Source organism: Procambarus clarkii, chromosome 1 (genome assembly GCF_040958095.1).
Source record: "Procambarus clarkii isolate CNS0578487 chromosome 1, FALCON_Pclarkii_2.0, whole genome shotgun sequence".
Lineage (NCBI taxonomy): Eukaryota > Metazoa > Arthropoda > Malacostraca > Decapoda > Cambaridae > Procambarus > Procambarus clarkii.
In genome coordinates this window covers 49393337-49416066 of record NC_091150.1, presented here as the reverse complement: position 1 = coordinate 49416066, position 22730 = coordinate 49393337, and the positions used below count along the sequence as shown (strand labels likewise).

General features: G+C 45.3%; 1 protein-coding gene across 1 annotated transcript in view; it reads left to right on the top strand.

Annotated features, from left to right (window-relative positions):
• The window catches only part of LOC123747013 (uncharacterized), a gene marked incomplete at its 5' end in the record, with an annotated part of 198643 nt that overhangs the window by 103375 nt on the left and 72538 nt on the right, over positions 1-22730 (top strand). The window contains one exon of the mRNA XM_069322416.1: positions 12017-12107. Coding sequence (XP_069178517.1) covers positions 12017-12107 — 91 coding nt within the window. The remainder of the gene's footprint in view (positions 1-12016; positions 12108-22730) is intronic.

Here is a 22730-nt window from a genome sequence, read left to right as displayed (position 1 = left end):
CTGATGTCCCCCCCCCCCTCACCGTTACTCGCTGTTTCCTGTTGCTTAGATGCTCCCTTATCCGCTGGAGCACCTTACCTTTTACTCCTGCCTGTTGCTCCAACTTTTCTAACAGCCTTTTATGGGGTACTGTGTTGAAAGCTTTCTGACAGTCCAAGAAAATGCAGTCTGCCCACCCTCCTCTTTCTTGCCTAATTTGTGTTGCTTGGTCATAGAACTCTATTAACCCTGTGAGGCACGTTTTATCATCCCTGAACCCATGTTGGTGGTGCGTTACGAAGCTATTTCCCTCCATATGCTTTCTGAAAGACACGAGCCTTTTCCTCACGATCTTCTCCATCACCTTGCATGGTATACAAGTTAGGGAAACTGGCCTGTAGTTCAGTGCCTCTTGCTTGTCACCCATTTTGTATATTGGAGCTACATTAGCTGTCTTCCAACTTTCCGGTAGGTCTCCTGTTTCCAGTGACCTGTTATACACCATAGAGAGTGGCACATTTAGTGCTTCTGCACCTTCCTTTAGTATCCACGGTGAGATTCTGTCAGGCCCGACAGGCTTTGTCTCATTCAGGTGTGCACACATGGGTGTACACGGTGCCGGGTGCACTCTCAGGTGTGCACACTGTGCCGGTTGCACTCCAGATATACCACAACTATCAGACCAACCGGGCTGTGGTGGGTATGTGGGCCTGCGGGCCGCTCCAAGCAACAGCCTAGTGGACCAAACTCTCACAAGTCAAGCCTGGCCTCGGGCCGGGCTTGGGGAGTAGAACAACTCCCAGAACCACATCAACCAGGTATCAACCAACCAGGTAGCACACAGCCGGTCTCTCACCATCACACTACACAAGACACGCAGACAGTACACTTTATAAGTATGTACAGAGTCAGCACAACAGGACATGGCTGGAAGTCTGTAATTCAGGAGAGCCTCAGGGATGTTTCAGCACAGGTACAGGTAGGTGATGGGCTACTGAGAGGCGGGGCCCAGGAGGCTAGGCTCGCCGTACAAGCCAACCCGTTCTCGCACTTTCTTACAGTCATTATTGACTTATTAAATAAGTGCATATGTGACATACTAATTTATTGTGAATATTTTAGTTTACCTTGAAAAGCTTCATAGAAAACACCGACCTTACCTAACCTTCTTAGTATGTTAAGATAAGCATCTTATTGCTTCGTAATTACAATTATTACTTAACCTATACATATAATAGGTTAAGTAATAATTGTAACCTATTATATACCTATAATAGGTTAAGTAATGTAATTACGAAGCAATAAGATGCTTATCTAACATACTAAGAAGGTTAGGTAAGGTCGGTGTTTTCTATGAAGCTTTTCAAGGTAAACTAAAATATTCACAATAAATTAATATGTCACATATGCACTTATTTAATAACTCAATATTGATTGTAAGAAAGTGCGAGAACGGGTTGTACAAACACATACATGTGAGCACTCTCGCGCGCTCGCACAACTAATTGTATTTATTTAGTGTAGCGTCTAGATAAAATTAGCCGAACATAAATAGACTGTAACAAAGACATTTCCTCCTCCTCCCTGTGCATATATTTATATGTGTGTGTGTGTGTGTACGTGTGAGTTTGTACGTGTGAGTGTGTACGTGTGTGTGTGTACGTGTAAGAGTGTACGCGTGGAAACAGCTATTTGTACTCACCTATTTGTGCCTACAGGATCGAGCATTGACTCTTGGATCCCGCCTTTCTAACCATCGGTTGTTTACAACAATGACTCCTGTCCCATTTCCCTATCATATCTAGTTTTATAGTTATGAGTAGTTTGCTTCCACAACCTGCTCCTGAAGTGCATTGCATTTTTCCACTACTCTCACGCTAAAAGAATATTTGCCAACATCTCTGTGACTCGGATGAGTTTCCAGTTTCCCCCCATGTCCCCTCGTTCTGTTACTATTACGTGTGAACATTTCATCTATATCCACTTGTCAATTCCCCTGAGTATTTTATACGTTCCTATCATGTCCCCCCCTCTCCCTTCTTTTTTCTAGTGTCGTAAAGCACAGTTCCTTCAGGCGCTCCTCATACCCCATCCCTCATAACTCTGGGACGAGTCTCGTTGTAAACCTCTGAACCTTTTCCAGTTTACTTAAAGGCTTCTTCAGATGGGGACTCCATGATGAGGCGGCATACTCTAAGACTGGCCTCACGTAGGCAGTGTAAAGCCCCCTAAATGCCTCCTTACTTAGGTTTCTGAATGATGTTCTAAATTTTCGCCAGTGTAGAGTACGCTGCTGTCGTTATCCTATTTATATGTGCTTCAGGAGATAGATTAGGTGTTACGTCCACGCCCAGGTCTCTTTCTCGTGTCGTCACAGGTAGGCAGTTCCTCGTCATTGTGTATTGTCCCTTTGGTCTCCTATCACCTAGTCTCATTTCCATAACTTTACATTTGCTCGCGTTGAACTCTAGTAGCCATTTCTCTGACCATCTATGCAACCTGTTCAGGTCCTCTTGGATGATCCAGCAATCCTCATCTGTCACAACTCTTCTCATCAACTTTGCGTCATCCGCGAACATCGACTTGTAGGACTCTACTCCTGTAAACATGTCGTTAACATATATTAGAAATAGAATTGGTCCCAGCACCGATCCTTGAGGTACTCCACTAGTTACTGTTCGCCAGTCCGACTTCTTGCCCCTTACCGTAACTCTTTGGCTCCTTCCTGTTAGGTAGTTCCTTATCCATACTAGGGCCTTTTCCCCCCACTCCTGCCTGCATCTCAAGTTTGAACAGCAGTCTCCTGTGCGGTACTGTATCAAAGGCTTTTTGGCAGTCCAGAAATATACAGTCTGCTATATAAATATACAGTCTGCTCTGTCCTGTCTTATCCTCGTTATTTTATCATAAAATTCCAAAAGGTTCGTTAGGCACGATTTCCCTGTCCAGAACTAATGTTGATGTTTGTTCACAAACCTAACGTTCTCCAGGTGTGCAACCAGTCGTAGCCTAATTATTCTTTCCAGTATTTTACAAGGGATACAAGGGTACAAGGGTATTTTACAGTATTTTACAGGGGATTTTACTTGTCAGTGATACAGGTCTATAGTTTTCAACTATAAGTCTTCTAATACAAGAACTCCCGACCGCCTTTGTTTCTTGTCATACCCACTTTTATAACAATGGCTGGAGGAAGCCTTTACTGTAGGCGCTGACCCTAATGCTCTTACCCTGAAGAAGTGCTTCCTCACATCCCTGTGGCTCATCTGTGTGTCTAGCTTATGTGTATGTCTTGAATATTGCCTGAATATTGTCATTAGTTCATCCATTCCTCAGAGTATTTTATGTGACTGGATCATGTCCCCTCGATTTCCTCTTCCTTACAACGTTGTTAATTTTAACTTAAGGCAATCCTGAGAGATTAAGCTTCGTTATAGCTCCGTGTTACTGTCATCTGGTGATGACCTGCGTGAGGTACCAGACCAACCAGGTTGTAGTTTATATGTGGGCCTGCGGGCCGCTCCAAGCAACAGCCTGGTGGACCAAGCTCTCACAAGTCAAGTCAGGTACCAGGCTGGGCTTAAGGAGTAGAACAACTCTCAGAAGCCGCTCCAGGGGAATTCCAGACCTTTGCGAAGTTATACCATGACGAATTCAATGTCTGAATCAGTTTACATCACGATGGTTCAGCTCCCAGCGACCCATGATTGAAATATGTAACTGATCACTTAGTCACTTTAGATTTGTTAATTTCTCTCTGTGTTCCTGGGGAGCGAGGTCTTGTCTATGAAGACTTAGAGAGTTAAGTTTGAATCTCTAAATATAATGTTTTAGGAAAGTGCCTGCACATCAGGGTTGAAGAATGCGCTTAAATTTAGCGATTTAAGAATGTACCTACACATAAGGGCCTAAGAATGTTCTTAGACGCCTTAAGGATATTCTGTGGTTCATTTGAGACCCGGAAGTTGAAGGGCGGTGCTAGCTAAGTGTGTACTAGTATGAGTGGTCCACCAGGCCGGGTCTATTATATATTTCCTGCCGACCTCCACAACACTTTGTTAACGGTGGGGAAAAAAGGGATTTGTTTAAAGTCTTTCTCGACATTTTCCTGCGACGGGAAACACCTTCAGCTGTGTACAAACATTACGATGACCATAAACTTGTACACTCGTATTTTAATGTGTACACGAGAGATGGAGGTGACCAGCTGGTCAGAGCCAGATGGTCAGAGACAGCTGGCGCGTTCCTGTGTTTACAAATTTCTCGAAACATGTGTTTGTTAAGGAAGTTTATACTCGTCACAGGAAGATGTGTGTGTGTGTGTGTGTGTGTGTGTGTGTGTGTGTGTGTGTGTGTGTGTGTGTGTGTGTGTGTGTGTGTGTGTGTGTGTGTACTCACCTAATTGTACTCACCTAATTGTGCTTGCGGGGGTTGAGCTCTGGCTCTTTGGTCCCGCCTCTCAACCGTCAATCAACTGGTGTACAGATTCCTGAGCCTATTGGGCTCTATCATATCTACATATGAAACTGTGTATGGAGTCAGCCTCCACCACATCACTTCCTAATGCATTCCATTTACTAACTACTCTGACACTGAAAAAGTTCTTTCTAACGTCTCTGTGGCTCATTTGGGTACTCAGCTTCCACCTGTGTCCCCTTGTTCGCGTCCCACCAGTGTTGAATAGTTCATCCTTGTTTACCCGGTCGATTCCCCTGAGGATTTTGTAGGTTGTGATCATGTCCCCCCTTACTCTTCTGTCTTCCAGTGTCGTAAGGTGCATTTCCCGCAGCCTTTCCTCATAACTCATACCTCTTAGTTCTGGGACTAGTCTAGTAGCACACCTTTGGACTTTTTCCAGCTTCGTCTTGTGCTTGACAAGGTACGGGCTCCATGCTGGGGCCGCATACTCCAGGATTGGTCTTACGTATGTGGTGTACAAGATTCTGAATGATTCCTTACACAGGTTCCTGAACGCCGTTCTGATGTTAGCCAGCCTCGCATATGCCGCAGACGTTATTCTCTTTATGTGGGCTTCAGGAGACAGGTTTGGTGTGATATCAACTCCTAGATCTTTCTCTCTGTCTGTTTCATTAAGTACTTCATCTCCTATTCTGTATCCTGAGCCTGGCCTCCTGTTTCCACTGCCTAGTTTCATTACTTTGCATTTACTCGGGTTGAACTTCAACAGCCATTTGTTGGACCATTCACTCAGTCTATCCAGGTCATCTTGTAGCCTCCTACTATCATCCTCTGTTTCAATCCTCCTCATAATTTTTGCATCGTCGGCAAACATTGAGAGGAACGAATCAATGTGTGTGTGTGTGTGTGTGTGTGTGTGTGTGTGTGTGTGTGTGTGTGTGTGTGTGTGTGTGTGTGTGTGTACAGTATGTGGTAATATCGAGGTCAGTAACAAGTAACGTAACACGTGTTATGTGACAGCCTCCACGTTACAGTCCGCCCTGGACGCTCATCTTCTCGTTATTTACATATCTGTGAATATTCTCATAATCCTTTGATGTTATAAAATCATTTGGTTATCAAAATTTAAGATGGGATTAATCCTATAATTACAGCCTCTCTCTACTTTATTGAAGTAAAACTACTAAGACTAATGTACATTATTATTACCAATAAAGACAATAATATAATTATTTGTGTGGTCAAATTGACGTGTGTCAAGAGGGGCAGTATATCTGGTCTCCTGGCCGGAGACCGAGCCGGGGAGGTCTTGATCCCCGGAAGTTACACAAGATAGGTAGCCAGGGTAGGTGTGACAGCCCTCAAGGCGGGACGAGGAAGCGAAGGAGCACTTGTAAACGCCTTGTGTTCCTCTGCACCATATGTGTAAGTATATGTGTTTATTTACATCTGAGGCGAGCGTGTGGATATTTAGACCCCGTGTCGGACGCGTGCAATTATTTAGACCCCGTGTCGGCGCCGGAGCCGGATGCTATCTTGGCGCCAGGGGTTTTTGAAACAAACAAAACAAGGACCCAAAACCTGTCGATATTATAAATGGGAGTATCAGTAAACATGGGATGTTGGGAAGAACAAATGGACTACGTAAATATGATCATCCCAGAAAGTGCAGAAACCTTAGTGCAGGTAAATTTACCAAAAGCTCTGATCTCTTTCACCCAGAACTGTGCAAGAACTCTTTAAATAAGAGTGAATGTTTCAACACAGAATGTCCAGCTTTTCATATATAAGGTACCAGGCGAATAAAACCGTCAGACCGCCTCGATGAAAGCAGCCCCAACACTATTTACCAGGATGATTTTTTTAGCAAGAGGAAGAGGAGAAGAATGGCTAAAAATGTCCAGACTCCACCACCAACTCGGCCAAATGCTAGAGAGGACACAAACACAGTGGCCTCCCTACCAGAGCCTCAGATATTAACACCAAGTAAAGCATCCAACACTCCCACAAACATTATATCATTTGTATTTGCCAACATTCAGGGCATTAAAAACACGCAAATCTATCAAAGTTCACTTTATAGCTGGCCTCCTACGTGAGGCAAATTAGTGTTTGCAGCCCTAAAGGAAACTCACACAAAGGACCACCATGATACCTGGACCTCCAAAGGATACCTGATCAACCAGGCTGTGACTCATACGTCAGGCTGCGAGCAGCCGCGTCCAACAGCCTGGTTGATCAGTCCGGCAACCAGGAGGCCTGGTCGACGACCGGGCCGCGGGGACGCTAAGCCCCGGAAGCACCTCAAGGTATGATGGTGAAATATGGATTTCGTAATACAATCTTTTCAGATGTGACAGGAAACACAGTCAGCCTGTACATCAAAGACACACTCATCTGTACTGAGCTGCTAAACACCACAAACGATATGGTAAAAGTGCTGATAATCAATATAGAGATCCTAAATGTAGTTATTGTCCTTGTATATAAGTTACCAGAGGCAAACCCTCAGCAGTTTAAAGACCAACTAATGAAAATAGAACACTGCTTAGAAAACCTCACAAATCCAGCACCATACATCATCCTGCTTGGGGACTTCAACCTACGGCACCTGAAATGGAAGACCCTAGCTAATACAGTTGTATCAGAGAGAATACCAGGAAGTAGTCTAAATGAACAGGCACATGCAAATGACCTGCTACGGATGTGCGACAGATTTGCCTTAAACCAGCAAATAGTAGAACCAACTAGGAAGGAGAACACGCTGGACCTCATTTTCACTAATAATGATGAATTGATCAGGACCATAATGATTACAAATACCTGTTACTCAGATCACAACTTAATTTAAGTTCGGACAAGCATGAGGGAATAGACCTGCAAAACCAGTTTCGAATCCCAGTGAAGGAGAATTCGGCAAATTCAACTTCAATAATAAACAGATAAACTGGGATCAAATAAACCAAGACTTCGCATAAATAAGCTGGGAAGAACAGCTAGAAAATGCAAACCTGAACCAGTTACTGGAAAAGATAAGCTCAGTAGCACTAGAAATATGTTCAAACCGCATACCCCTAAGAAAAAAAGAGAAAGAGATGCAGATTGGAACGGGAACGTCGTTCCCTATATAGGCGAAGAAAACGAATCACGGAACAACTTGAGAGTCGCACCCTATCTCAAGAACGACAAAAGGTTAGGTAGAGAAATATAAATGATTGAACTAAAGCTACAAAATTCATAAAAAAAACAGGAGAGGCATAGTGAGCAAAAGGCCATTAGTGAAATAGAGAGAAATCCAAAATATTTATCCTATGCAAAATCAAGATAAAAAAATCACATCTACTATCGGGCCCCTGCGAAAGGGAGATGGAACGTTCACTGACGATAACAAAGAAATGAGCTAAATACTGAGGAATCAATAAGACTCTGTTCTCAGTAAGCCACTAAACACATTAAAGATTGTTAATCCAAATGAATTTTTCATGGATATGATACCAACATCAAATTATATATCAGATGTCACCCTATCACCACTGGATTTTGAAGAAGCCATAGACAGTATGCCCATGCACTCTGCACCAGGCCCTGATTCTTGGAACTCCATATTCATCAAGAACTATAAAAAACCACTATCGCAGGCCCTTTACATTCTTTAAAGACAGAGCCTAGATACTGGCGTTATCCCTGACATACTAAAAACAGCAGAGATAGCACCACTCCATAAAGGAGGAAATACGGCAGAGACAAAAAATTACAGACCAATAGCACTAACATCGCACATCATAAAAATCTTTGAAGTAGTGGCTAAGAAGAAAGATCATGAAATACATGGAATCACAGCATCTCCATAACCCTGGACAACATGGTTTCAGAACAGGGCGCTCTTGCCTGTCACAGTTGCTGAACTATGATATAGCATTAGATGCCGTGGAAGACAAACAAAACGCTGATATAATTTTCAGAGATTTCGCAAAACCCTTTTTCGCAAAAGAAGAGCTCAGTCCCCCAGGGTACTGTGCTTGCCCCAGTACTTTTCCTCATCCTCATATCGGACATAGACAAGGACACAATCTATAGTACTCTATCATCCTTTGTAGATGACACCAGGATTTTTATGAGAGTAGACAACATAGAGGACACGGCAAACCTCCAATCAGATGTAACTCAGGTCTTTCTATGGGCTACAGAAAATAATATGGTGTTTAACGAAGATAAGTTCCAGCTCATGCGCTACGGAAAAAAAAGGAAAATATAAAAACGGAACCACGTACAGAACTCAGTCAAATCATAACATAGAACGAAAAGGCCATGTCAACTTTTTGGGTGTACTCATGTCGGAAGATCTTGCCTTTAAAGAACACAATAAAGTAGCCGTAACATCTGTAAGAAAAATGACAGGTTGGATAACAAGAACCTTTCACACTAGAGATGCTATACCGATGATGATTCTCTTCAAGACGCTAGTGCTCTCTACTGTGGAATACTGTTGCACAGTGACAGCCCCTTTCAAAGCTGGAGAAATTGCTGACCTGGAGAGCGTGCAGAGATCCTTTACTGCTAGAATCCACTCAGTAAAACTTCTAAACCATTGGGACCGACTAAAATGCCGAAATCAGTATTCTCTTGAGCACAGGCGGGAGAGATACCTAATAATAATTTATTAGTGGAAAATATTAGAGGGGCTGGTCCCAAACCTGCACACAGCAATAACAGCACATGAGGCCTTAAGGCATGGCAGGATGTGCAGAATACCCCCGTTCAAGAGCAGAGGTGCAACAGGTACTCTGAGAGAGAACTATCAACATCAGAGGCCCGAGACTGTTCAACACGCTTCCGCTACACATAAGGGGCATAAGTGGCAAACCCCTCACAGTGTTCAAGAGAGAACTTGATAAGCACCTCCGAAAAATACCTGATCAACCAGGCCATGACTCATACGTCAAGCTTCGAACAGTTGCTTTCAACAGCCTGGTTGACCAGTCCAGCAACGAGGAAGCCTGGTCGATGACCGGGCCGCGGGAACGCTAAGCCCCGAAATCATCTCAAGGAAACCTCAAGGTAAGGTGGGAAGCGTGTGAATATTTCAACCTATCTTCCAACTCAAGCAATGAGTCAAATACTGACCTAGCTCTTACTGAGTCAGTATTAGACTCGACGAAAACCATTATTTAATCAAATAAAACCAAATATACCAATATTTATATATTATATAAATAACATGCATAATGGTACGTGGCGTGAGTGAGTGAGGAGGCGAGGCGTGTGAGCCAGGCCAGGGGTCGTTACGGTACAGGTCACCAACAATATGTATCCCCGTTAAGGACTATTGGCTGGGGTGAGTCTGGAGGCTGGAGGAGACGGCGGCAGCTTGCAGGAAATACTCTGCAGTTGGTGTGACACGGTGCCAGCCGGGCCGACGTCTTGGCGCTATAACCCGTAAAACTCGGCCCGAGGGAGTTATGGGCCAAGTGGGCCGGGTCGAGCCGTAACTGCTCATTGCATTTTTATATATTACACGTGAAGGCGTCTTGCGTACACTTCTCTCCTTTGGGGGGAATGTTAGGTCAGGGTGCGACAGATTTCCTGGGCGGAGAAACAACCGACTTGATTGGGGGAAGAGAGGTTCGCACTTGTAAGCGATGCTCCCATTGGTGGTTTTTATTATTATTATTATTATTTTCTACCACAGACGTGGCCACACATTTACAATGCTAACCAGCATATATACATTTTCTTCTGTCCTCCATGGACAGGGTTAGAGATTTGTTAAACATATAGTTCAGGAGTTTATTGATCAACAACAGAAGGTGATTGTATGGTGTAGAGGTGTCCCAGCCCACCACCTCCTCCACAATTCAAGAAGCATTTACGCAACTTATGAAACCTGTACATCTTTTCTCAATCATGGCACCTTTGTTTACATTTATTGAACAGATTATGAGTTCCGAAACACTACGACATTGTTGATAAAGAAAAATGATCTTGAATTGTGGTTTTGAAATTTGTAAACTGTTGATCACTATCTATTGATTACTACAAACTGTTGATCACTACACTACCTACTCATAGAATTCTACATTTAATGTAAACAATGCCGCCATGATTGAGGAAAGATGTAGAGGTTTCTTAAGTGGTTGTATAAACACACTATGAATCTTGACCCTGGTGTTCTTAGCCAGATCTTTCGCCCTTCCCTATATAAATGAGCAGTCCGAAGAGTCATCCCTGCCATCCATGCTGGTGGTGTGTTACAAAGCCCCTTCTCTCCAGATGTGCTACCAGCCTTTTTCTCATTATCTCTATCACCTTGCATGGTATACTAATTAAGAACACCGGCCTGTAGTTTAGGGCCTCCTGCCTATCCCCCCTTTTGTATATTGGGACTTCATTAGCTGTCTTCCAATTCTGTGGTAGGTCTTCTGTTTCCAGTGACTTGTTATACACCATAGATATTGGCATGCAAAGAGCTTTTGCCCCCTATTTTAGCATCCATGGTGAGATTCCATCAGGTCCAACAGCCTTAGTCCCATCTTGATCGAGCAATTACCTCCTAACCTCATCTCTGGTAATTTCAATATCTTCCAATGGTGCTTGATTTATCACCACCCCTCTTAGTTCAGGAACTTCTCCCCGCTCTGTTGTGAAGACCTCCTGGAATCTCTTGTTGAGTTCTTCACACACCTCTTTGTCATTGTCTGTGTATCCATCCTCTCCATTTTTCAGCTTCATCACCTGTTCTTTCACTCATGTTTTCCTCCTGATGTGGATGTATAGCAGTTTTGTTTGGATCCTGGCTTTGTTTGCTATGTCATTTTCAAACTACTTCTCTGTTTCTTTCCTCACACTGAGGTACCCATTTCTGGTCCTCTGTTATCTCTTTCTGCTCTCTGGTATCCTGGTGTTTCTGTAGCTTCTGCACGCCCTTGTTTCGGCCTGATTAAAGCCGTTGTCAACACCAGACGTGTTCAGTCTGGTGTTGACATCGGCTTTAATCAGGCCGAAACGTTCATCTTCCTTTCACATTTCTCTGGATTTTCCGCATAAAAATGACCAGTGTTTCGTGATCGTCAATTGCATGTATATATATATATATATATATATATATATATATATATATATATATATATATATATATATATATATATATATATATATATATATATACCTGGGGACCATTCAGGCTTGTTCGCATATATATATATATATATATATATATATATATATATATATATATATATAATATTTTATATGTAATTTCATTCGCCTTAGTTACTAGGAGCCTCGACCACCCTACCTCCGGCATGGGAGACAATTATATATTTATATAAATGTGTGTAAATCACGAAAATTAACGTGATGAAAAATGTGACAGTGTCAGGCCACGGAGGAAGAATTGAAACAGGAATTTCCTTAAGTACTTTCGTATTTAATAATACATCTTCAGAAGGGTGAGTTACAAGTACACAGATTTGGACATATATAGGCAGGAGAGAGGTGAAGTTAGGAAGTGAAGAATTCCCACTTAACAGTTTCACTTAAGAGCTCCACTTAAGATATTGAACGTCTCCCCTGGTGAGGGTCCTCACACTAAAGTTTTTCCCGTTGTCTGGTCCAACAGAGCCCGGGACACCCACCAACGGCACGGTCAACGGGTCGCGCCCCACCGTCGACTCTCTCCTCGATGAACTCAACAGTGTCGACACCAATCAGTGAGTACCCTGCTCGTCGTTACCTGTTTGTCATTACCTGTTTGTCATTACCTGTTTGCCATTACCTGTTTGTCATTACCTGTTTGTCATTACCAGTTTATTGTTATCGTTTTGTCATTACCTGTTTGTGGCTATCTGTTTGTCATTACCTGTTTGTGGCTATCTGTTTGTCATTACCTGTTTGTGGCCATCTGTTTGTCATTACCTGTTTGTGGCCATCTGTTTGTCATTACCTGTTTGTGGCTATCTGTTTGTCATTACCTGTTTGAGGTTAACTCTTTGTGACTGACTTTTTGTCATAGTGCTATTTTTCTGTTAGTAATTACAAATGTTTGTGTACTCGTCTAATTGTGCTTGCGGGGGTTGAGTTTTAGCTCTTTGGTCCCGCCTTTCGACCAGTCAGTCAACTGGTGTACAGCTTCCTCAGCCTATTGTGATCTATCATTTCTACATTTGAAACTGTTTATGGAGTCAGCCTCCAACACATCACTTGCGAGTGCATTTCATTTCTTAACTACTGACACGGAAAAAAATCTTTGCAAGGTCTCTGTGGCTCATTTGAGTAATTACTTTCCACCCGTGTTATATAGTTTGTCTTTATTAACCGTATAAATTCCCATGAGATTTTTGATGTGGTAATCATGTCTTTCCCCCGCACTCTTTTGTCTTTCAGCGAGGTGAGGTGCAATTCACGCAGCCTTTCCTGGTAACTCATGCCTTGTGGGACTCGTCGGGGGTGTAGTGGGTCAAGGGTGTACCCTTCTTGGCTATTTATAATGTTAATCAACTTGTCCTCAGGGAGGAAATCCCAAGGAAGTAATGGATTCAAAACTATTTGAATTAGTGCTATTTGAATAGCACTAAATTAGTGCTATTGTCTACTCTCTATCCGTGGTTAAGTTAAGGTTAGGGTTTTATTATGTTTGGTTATATTAATATGCTGCAATAGTGTCCCAAATGTGAAATATGGAATTCGAGAGCTATATAAGTGAACCCTTGAATTCCATTATTTATAGAAAAGCAAATTCTTCAGACCGTTTCAAAGAAAACGTGTGTAACATATACTTTTTGCATTTTAAGCCATAAACTTATAACGCAATAAAGCTATAACCTGAGAATACTCTGTTTAGCACAAAAGTTTACTTGCCAGTTTACAAGTAGACTTATTAGAAGATGGGGGCCAGGAACAACACACGAGACTAGGGGGGGGGGGGGGGCAGGAGGAACACTTGTGCCTGTTTGAGGATTTATAATGTTCAGTTGGGCGATTTATAGTCTTGGGGGATTTTGTAGTCTCTATCTATCCTGGGAGCAGAGGAACTCCCGAAACCTTCTTCAGGTGTGTTCCAGGTATGGAGTTTTGCTGGGCCATTTTTTGGGGGGTGGGGGAAGTGGGGGAGGGGGGAGGGGGGAGGGGGGAGGGGGGGAGGGGGGAGGGGTGACGTGTAGTTTTTAATATTTTTGCGGTGTCTAGTTTTTGTTTTGGAGATTTGTACTTTTGTGTTTTTATAGTTTTGTTGTTTTTAGTCAAGAGATTTTTCTTTTTTGGGGGGTGGGAGGGGGGGCGTTTTGTATTTTGTTTTTGTATTTTTGTATTACGAATAGTTTTTGTGTTCTTGTAGTTTTTGTTGGGCGTTTTGCAGTTTATTGTTGTGGTGATGTCATACCCGCACACACTTGTCTCTTCCCCCCCCACCCCCCCCCCCCACACCCTCCCCCCACCCCCCCCACCCTATACTTAATCTAGCGACCTCATCTCACTTCGCAAGTATTAGTCATTTCTCAAATATTTGGTGTACCTGCAAGTTGGGCGGCGGCCTCGTCTCTTAGTTGGCCGCCCGCCTCCTGCCTCGCCGCCTGACCTCTTACCTTTTTGTCCTCATCTGTCTTCTTGTCCTCATTTCGCCTCACTTCCTCCTCCTCCGCCTTCTTCATCGTCTCCTCCTCTTCTTTATTGTCTTACTGTCAACCTCCGCAAGCACAATTATGTGAGTAAAGGTGCATCAGGGCTCACAGAGACTCGCCTGGGGCTCACAGAGACTCGCCTGGGGCTCACAGAGACTCGCCTGGGGCTCACAGAGACTCGCCTGGGGCTCACAGAGACTCGCCTGGGGCTCACAGAGACTCGCCTGGGGCTCACAGAGACTCGCCTGGGGCTCACAGAGACTCGCCTGGGGCTCACAGAGACTCGCCTGGGGCTCACAGAGACTCGCCTGGGGCTCACAGAGACTCGCCTGGGGCTCACAGAGACTCGCCTGGGGCTCACAGAGACTCGCCTGGGGCTCACAGAGACTCGCCTGGGGCTCACAGAGACTCGTCTGGGGCTCACAGAGACTCGTTGGGCGCAGATATATCGCCCTCATCAGGACGTACGCGCACGCACGCAGACAAGCAGATCGCATTTAATGGTGATACAAGTTGTCAGAGTGAGCCCGGATGTCCTGTTGGGTCCCCCACACAGGAACGTGTGGCAGGCGGGTGTCGACACACCAGCCAGGCGGGTCGATGGCCGCCCCGCTACCATGAATGTCCACAACACTACGAGCAACAGCTCATTCCTGGACCACCGCCACACTTGTTGGTCATTCCTGAACCACCATATGGGTCATGAATGTTCCTTATTCTTGAACCCCCCCCCCCACCACACACGCACACTCACACTCACTGTGTTTCCAAAGGACTACCATATAGTAAGGAAAGAGAGGGTAGGGAGAGGAGGTGGAGGAGTGGCCCTGCTGATAAGGAAGGACTGGGGCTTTGAAGAGATGGAAATTCCGGGCTGTGACGGGTTCAGAGATTACATAACAGGAACTATAACAATGGGTGGACCTAAGATAATAGTTGCAGTCATTTACAACCCTCCCCTAAATAACGAAAGACCCAGACAGGAATTTGATAGGAACAACATGGTAACCATTAATATAATAGAGAAAGCAGCTTCACTTGACTGCAGGAATGGTTCCAGACTCTTAATCATGAGCGATTTCAACCATGGAAAGGTAGACTGGGAGAATGAGGACCCACATGGAGGGGAAGATACAGGGAGAGCTAAACTCTTGGAAGTGACAACAAGGAACTCTCTGAGCCAACATGTCAGGGGATCCCCAAGAAAGAGAGGCAATGACGAACCAGCTAGACTCGACCTGATATTCACATTAAATGAGTCAGAAATAAGGGCAGTCAAATTTGAAGCCCCATAGGAATGAGTGACCACAGTGTATTGACATTTGAGTATCTGGTGGCGGTAGGGATAACCTATTAAAGGATGGAATCAGAAGAGAAAAGACTAAATTACCGAAGAGGAAAATATGACGAGATGAGGAACTTCCTAAGGGGGTATACCATGGGAAACGGAACTCGGAGAGAAGACTGTACAGGACGTGATGCACAATGTCACCCAGAAGTGCCAGGAAACTGCAGTCAGGTTTATCCCGACCCAAAAGGAGAAAAGCTAAAAACAACAGAAGAATCCATGGTTCAACCAGAAAGGTAAGGTAGCGAAGCAGTTGAGTAAAAGCACATGGAGAAACTGCAGGAATAACAGAACACCAGAGAGCAGGGAGATATACCAGAGGGCAATAAATGAGTACCTCAGAGTGAGGAGAGACATTATGAAAATGACTTCGCGAGTAAAGCCAAGACCCAACCAAAACTGCTTTACAGCCACATCAGGAGGAAAACAGCGGTGAAGCCACAAGTGATGAAACTGAGAAAAGGGGAGAATACATACACAGAATGACAAGGAGGTGTGTGTGAAGAACTCAACAGGAGATTCCAGGAGGTCTTCACTAAAGAACATGGAGAAGCCCCTGCATTTAATGAGGAGGCAAACCAAGCAACCTTGGAGGAATTTTACCTCACCAGTGACGAGGTCAAAAGGAATCTGTTGGAGCTGAATGTGACAAAGGCTTTTGGGCCTGACAGAATTTCACTGTGGATACTAAAAGAAGGTGCAGAAACACTAAATGTGCCACTCTCTATGGTGTTTAACAGGTCACTGGAAACAGAAGACCTACCGGAAAGCTGGAAGACAGCTAATGTAGTTCCAATATACAAAATGGGTGACAGGCAAGATGAACTGAACTACAGGCCAGTTTCTGTAACTTGTATACCATGCAAGGTGATGGAGAAGATCGTGAGGAAAAGGTTCGTAGAGCATCTGGAGGGAAATAGCTTTGTAACACACCACCAACATGGGTTCAGAGATGATAAATTGTGCCTCACTGGTTTAATAGAATTCTATGACCAGGCAAGAAAGAGAAGGGTGGGCAGACTGCATTTTCTTGGACTGTCAGAAAGCTTTCAACACAGTACCCCATAAAAGGCTGTTATAAAAGTTAGAGCAACAGGCAGGAGTAAAGGGTAAGGTGCTCCCAGTGGATAAGGGAGTATCTAAGCAACAGGAAACAGCGAGAAACTGTGAGGGGGAGAGACATCGGAGAGGCGAGATGTCATCCACAGGGCTCAGTACTTGGACCCATCCTGTTTCTTATATATGTAAACGATCTTCCAAAGGTTATAGACTTATTCCTCTCAATGTTTGTTGATGATTCAAAAATTATGAGAAGAATCAAGACAGATAATGATAGAGACTACAGAACGACCTGGACAAACTGGAGGAATGGTCTAGAAAATGGCTACTAAAGTTCAATTCAGGAAAGTGTAAAGTAATGAAATTAGGCGAAGGGAGCAAAAGGCTGAACACAAGGTACCATCTGGGAGGTGAAATCCTGCAAGAGTCTAATAGAGAGAAAGATCTGGGGGGTTGATATCACACCGAACCTGTCCCCAGAGGCCCACATCAAAAGGATATCATCACCGGCATATGATAGGTTGGCCAACATAAGAACTGCCTTTACAAACTTGTGTAGGGAGTCGTTCAGGACCCTGTATGCCATTTATGTCGGACCAATCCTGGAACATGCAGGTCCAGCCTGTATTCCGTACCTAAATTTAAATTTTGCCCCGAGGGGCGAGTTTATTGGGCAGCGCCACTCATCTTGTGAGTGGACACACCGCCATAGCAGCATGTACAACACTCCCCAATAGGAAGAAAACCCGCTGGGTTGTTCATCCTGTCACTTGTACCCAGACACAGCTGGGACTTGCTTAACTGTCTCAAGTGAACAGCTCCTCAAACAAGAAGATTAACATCTATCAACCCTTAAAAGCTTACGTTATCTTGCGGGTGCAAAATGGGGAAATCTTTTAAGAACAGCATCAATATTTGACAAATAGTGTTTTCCTAACTCAAACAATGTGGGGTTTATTATTCTACACATATTTCTGATATCTCTCAGGTGTTCACATTCACGTAGATAGTGGTCAAGGCGGTGTCCGTCACTCTCCCCACAGATTCTGCAACTTCGCTGATCAACTGTTGTTTCCATTCCATATCTCCATGGATATTTGTATCCAAGACGGATTCTTGCTATTACTGATTCCCTCCCTCGTCCTCCTCCTCTTCGGCCATAACGATTGGGATTGCCAGCTGCAACCATGTTGTACCATCGTATACCTAGTTAAGCACAAGACAAAGTTAGAGAAGATTCAGCGGTATACCACCAGACTTGTCCCGGAACTGAGAGGAATGAGCTACGAGGAAAGGCTGAAGGAGCTGAACCTCACGTCCCTGGAAAACAGAAGAGTAAGTTGAGACATGATAACCACCTACAAAATTCTCAGGGGAATTGACAGGCTGGACAAAGACAAACTCTTTAGCACGGGTGGAACACGAACAAGGGGACACAGGTAGAAACTTAGTACCCAAATGAGCCACAGAGACATTAGAAAGAATTTTTTCAGTGTGAGAATAGTTAACAAATGAAATGCACTAGGCAGTGATGTGGTGGAGGCTGACTCCATACACAGCTTCAAATGTAGATATGATAGAGCCCAGTAGGTTCAGGAATCTGTACACCAGTTTATTGACGGTTGAGAGGTGGGACCAAAGAGCCAGAGCTCAACCCCCGCAAGCAAAACTAGATGAGTACACACGCACGCACAACCACTCACACGCGCACAAGTACTCAACACACACACACACAACACACACAGGGGCCGTAACTGAATGGGCAGCGCTGTGGACTCGTAATCCCAGGGTCCGGGTTCGATCCCGGCCGCCGACGGAAACTGATGGGCATAATTTCTTTCACCCTGATGCCCCTGTTACCTAGCAGTAAGTAGGTACCTAGGAATTAGCAGTTACGGGCCGCTTCCTGGGGGTGTGTGCGTGAAAAAAAAATTAGTTAGTAGTTAGTAACATTTGATTGATTGACAGTTGAGAGGCGGGTCGAAAGAGCCAGAGCTCAACCCCCGCAAGCACAACTAGGTGAATACACACACACACACACACACACACACACACACACACACACACACACACACACACACACACACACACACACACACACACACACATATATTTAGAGTATTTACCAAAGGTAAACAACAACAAAAAGTGAATATTTGATTGATAAAAACGTGCAGAAGAGATATATTTTGGGCGGGAGTGGCGGGAGTGGCGGGTGGCGGCGTCCTTCGTCAAGGTGGCGGGAAGAATGGCTCCAACACCTGCCACACATTATTGTGCTTATTTATGCCTCCCTGACCCCCACCCACCACGCTACGCCCACCATTGGAATATTGTTCCGGGGGGGGGGGGGGCGCTCAACCACGGAACACCTGCAGCCTGTGTGTGTGTGTGTGTGTGTGTGTGTGTGTGTGTGTGTGTGTGTGTGTGTGTGTGTGTGTGTGTGTGTGTGTGTGTGTGTGTGTTTACTAGTTGTGTTTTTGCGGGGGTTGAGCTTTGCTCTTTCGGCCCGCCTCTCAACTGTCAATCAACTGTTTACTAACTACTATTTTTTTTTTTCCCACACCACACACACACACACACACACCCCAGGAAGCAGCCCGTGACAGCTGACTAACTCCCAGGTACCTATTTACTGCTAGGTAACAGGGGCACTTAGGGTGAAAGAAACTTTGCCCATTTGTTTCTGCCTCGTGCGGGAATCGAACCCGCGCCACAGAATTACGAGTCCTGCGCGCTATCCACCAGGCTACGAGGCCCCACATGTGTGTGTGTGTGTCTGTGTGTGTGTGTGTGTGTGTGTGTGATGGGGTTTATATATTTTGAGAGAGAGACAGACAGACTAGTGACAGGTTAATGTTTCATATTATGACCCCAACTTGCTCCTAGCCAGTAAGGTCTCCTCCCCACAAGACGCACACAAACTTCCTCTGCTGAATACTTCATCAGCCCGGGCACCAGTTCTCAGGCGGCATATATTAATCTGCATGTGAGAACTCGTCTTCTAGAACTAATTTATAACGCAAGAACATACGGGGGGCCTCGTAGCCTGGTGGATAGCGCGCAGGGCTCGTAATTCTGTGGCGCGGGTTCGATTCCCGCACGAGGCAGAAACAAATGGGCAAAGTTTCTTTCACCCTGAATGCCCCTGTTACCTAGCAGTAAATTGGTACCTGGGTGTTAGTCAGCTGTCACGGGCTGCTTCCTGGGGGTGGAGGCCTGGTCGAGGGACCGGGCCCCGGGGGCACTAAAGCCCCGAAATCATCTCAAGAAACCTCAAGATACGAGAGGGCAGTAGGCGGGGTCGCCAGCCACCTCACGTCCCAGTGCTGAACGTTACGGTGAACACCTTCAAGGGCACACTTACCACAACCCGGTCCCTAGTCTACTACGTTGAATTTGTACGTTATGGTCCTCAACGGTCAGTTTACAAATTACTGTGAAGAGAAGCGGCTCACAAAAAGCCACGTTTTCTATGCATGTGTGGGTAAGGTTAGGTGGGTTGCTTGGGTTCGAGCGTTACTGGTAAGTTAGCACTTTATATTTTGGAGGTTGTGGCCCATCAGAGGAACGACCTGGCTGCTTATCACCTCCATATGCACCCAAAACCGTCTCTTCTGAATGCTTCAATTCTAATACCTCCAATTACCTACTTATCTTCCGAGGATCAACGTCCCCGCGGCCCTGTCTCTGACCAGGCCTCCTGATTGGTTGTCTGGTCAACCAGGCTGTTGGATGCGGCTGCTCACAGCCTGACGTATGAATCACAGCCTGGTTGTTCAGGTATCCTTTGGAGGTGTTTATCGAGTTCTGTCTTGAACACCAGTTATGCCCCTGATGCGACCTGTCCGCCTACAAAGAACGTCGTTTTTCGACCGTATGCGTTACGTAAAGCCAAAAATTGTCATACTAGAAAATGGAAGCGGCTGGCGAAAGTGTGACGCACTGTCCCGTTTTCTGTTTTGGGTCCTCTGGTAGGTTAGGAGAGGACACTTTAAATTGACCGTTTTCTTGATGTTGGGGAACCTTAGAGGGAGAAAGAGAAAGAGTGAGTTAGTGAGTTAGTTGAAAAGTCTTGGGCCCTCGATGGATGATAGAGTTTTCTCTCAGCGTACCTATTTTGCACATCCTGCCATGCCTCCTGATCTCGTATGTTATCTCCGTGTGCAGATTGAGAACGGGAATAACACGGAACACAAATATTCACATAGAGAAAGAACTCAGGATCAGTAAACAGGAACATTAAATATTTTGTTGTGCTTCTGTGGTGTGGGATTGTTACTTGGGGGGATTATTGTGGGGGGGGGGGGGGGGGGAGGGATTATTTTGGGAGGATTATTTTTGGGGGGATTATTTTTGGGGATTATTTTGGGGATTATTTTGGGGGATTATTTTTTGGGATTATTTGGGGGGATTATTTTTTAGGTATGGGATTTTTTTTAGCAATATTTGTATCGCTTCACATCCTGCTGGAGGCCTTATGAGATGTGCACATCGGTCAGAGAGGCTGCCCCACCGTTCTGGGAGGCTTCCACACCTGCACACTCTTCAGGGAAGCTTCTACCCCTGCACACTCTTCAGGGAGGCTTCCACACCTGCACACTCTTCAGGGAGGCTTCCACACCTGCACACTCTTCAGGGAGGCTTCCACACCTGCACACTCTTCAGTGATGCTTCCACACCTGCACACTCTTCAGGGAGGCTTCCACATCTGCGCACTAGTTAAGGGACGACCTCCACACGAGTTCAAGGGAGGCTTCCACACACCAGTTTAGAGGCGTTTCCACACGATTTCGGCAGAGGCTTTCACACTAATTCAGGAGAGGCTTCCACACCATTTTTGGAGAGGCTTCCACGCCATTTTAGGAGAGGCTTCCACACCGACACCCCCTATTGCACAACCCCAAGATGAATTCCAACCCCCTACGACGTTTCACATACCATCGCAAATGACTTTTAAACCACCTACTGAGCCCCATGCCAAAACCCCCACACAGCTCCCCAGGCAGACGGCCCCCCCACAACAACCACTAGAGAGAGATGAGGTTTGCTCTCCCCCTATTTCTTCCGCGACCGTCAAAGTGGTTGGGCACCATTCCTTCCCCCCCCCCGTCCCATCCCAAATTCTTATCCTGATCCCTTCCAAATGCAGTATAGTCGTAATGGCTTGGCGCTCTTCCCTGATTGTTCCCTTCCCTTCTCCCCATTTCCCTGAATGGGTGAGAGTGAATGTGTGTGTTTACTATTTGGGCCCGCTGAATCGAGCTGTTAGCTCTTGGACCCTGCCTTTCTAAACAGTCTATTTTTCCTTTATTTTGTCCACTACATATATTTCTCTAACACACACGCACACGCGCACACGCACGCACACGCACACACACACACACACACACACACACACACACACACACACACACACACACACACACACACACACACACACACACACACACACACACACACACACACACACACGCACACACGCACACACACACACACACACACACACACACGCACACACGCACACACACACACGCACACACACACACACACAGTAGGCTCGACCTGTGAGCCCAGTAGGCTCAGGAATCTGTACACCTGTTGATTGACGGTTGAGAGGCGGGACCAAAGAGCCAAAGCTCAACCCCCGCAAACACAACTAGGCGAGTACAACTAGGTGAGTACACACACACACACACTCATCCCCAGGAACCTGGAAGCAGCCCGTAGCTGCTGTCTAATTTCCAGGTACCAATTTACTGCTAGGTGAACAGGATCATCAGGATGAAAGAAACTGCCCATTTGTTTCTAACTCGACCGGAACTCAAATCCGGGGCATTAGGACTACGACCCCCCCCCCCCCCCGAGCGCTCTCAACTCAGCCGCGAGGCCGTGTGTGTGTGTACTTACCTAATTGTGCTTGCGGGGGCTTCCACCAAAGAGCTCTGGCTCTTTGGTCCCGCCTCTCAACTGTCAGTCAACTGATGTACAGATTCCTGAGCCTACTGGGCTCTATCATATCTACTTTTGAAACTGTGTATGGAGTCAGCCTCTACCACATCACTGCCTAATGCATTCCACCTGTAACTGCTCTGACACTGAAAAAGTTCTTTCTAACGTCCCTGTGGCTCATTTGGGTGCCCAGTTTCCACCTGTGCCACCTTGTTCGCATACCACCAGTGTTAAAAAGTTTATCCTTATCTTCCGTGTTAATTCTTCTGAGAATTTTGTAGGTAGTGATCATGTCTCCCCTTACTCTTCTGCCTTCCAGTGTCGTGAGGGGCATCTCACGCAGCCTTTCTTCGTAACTC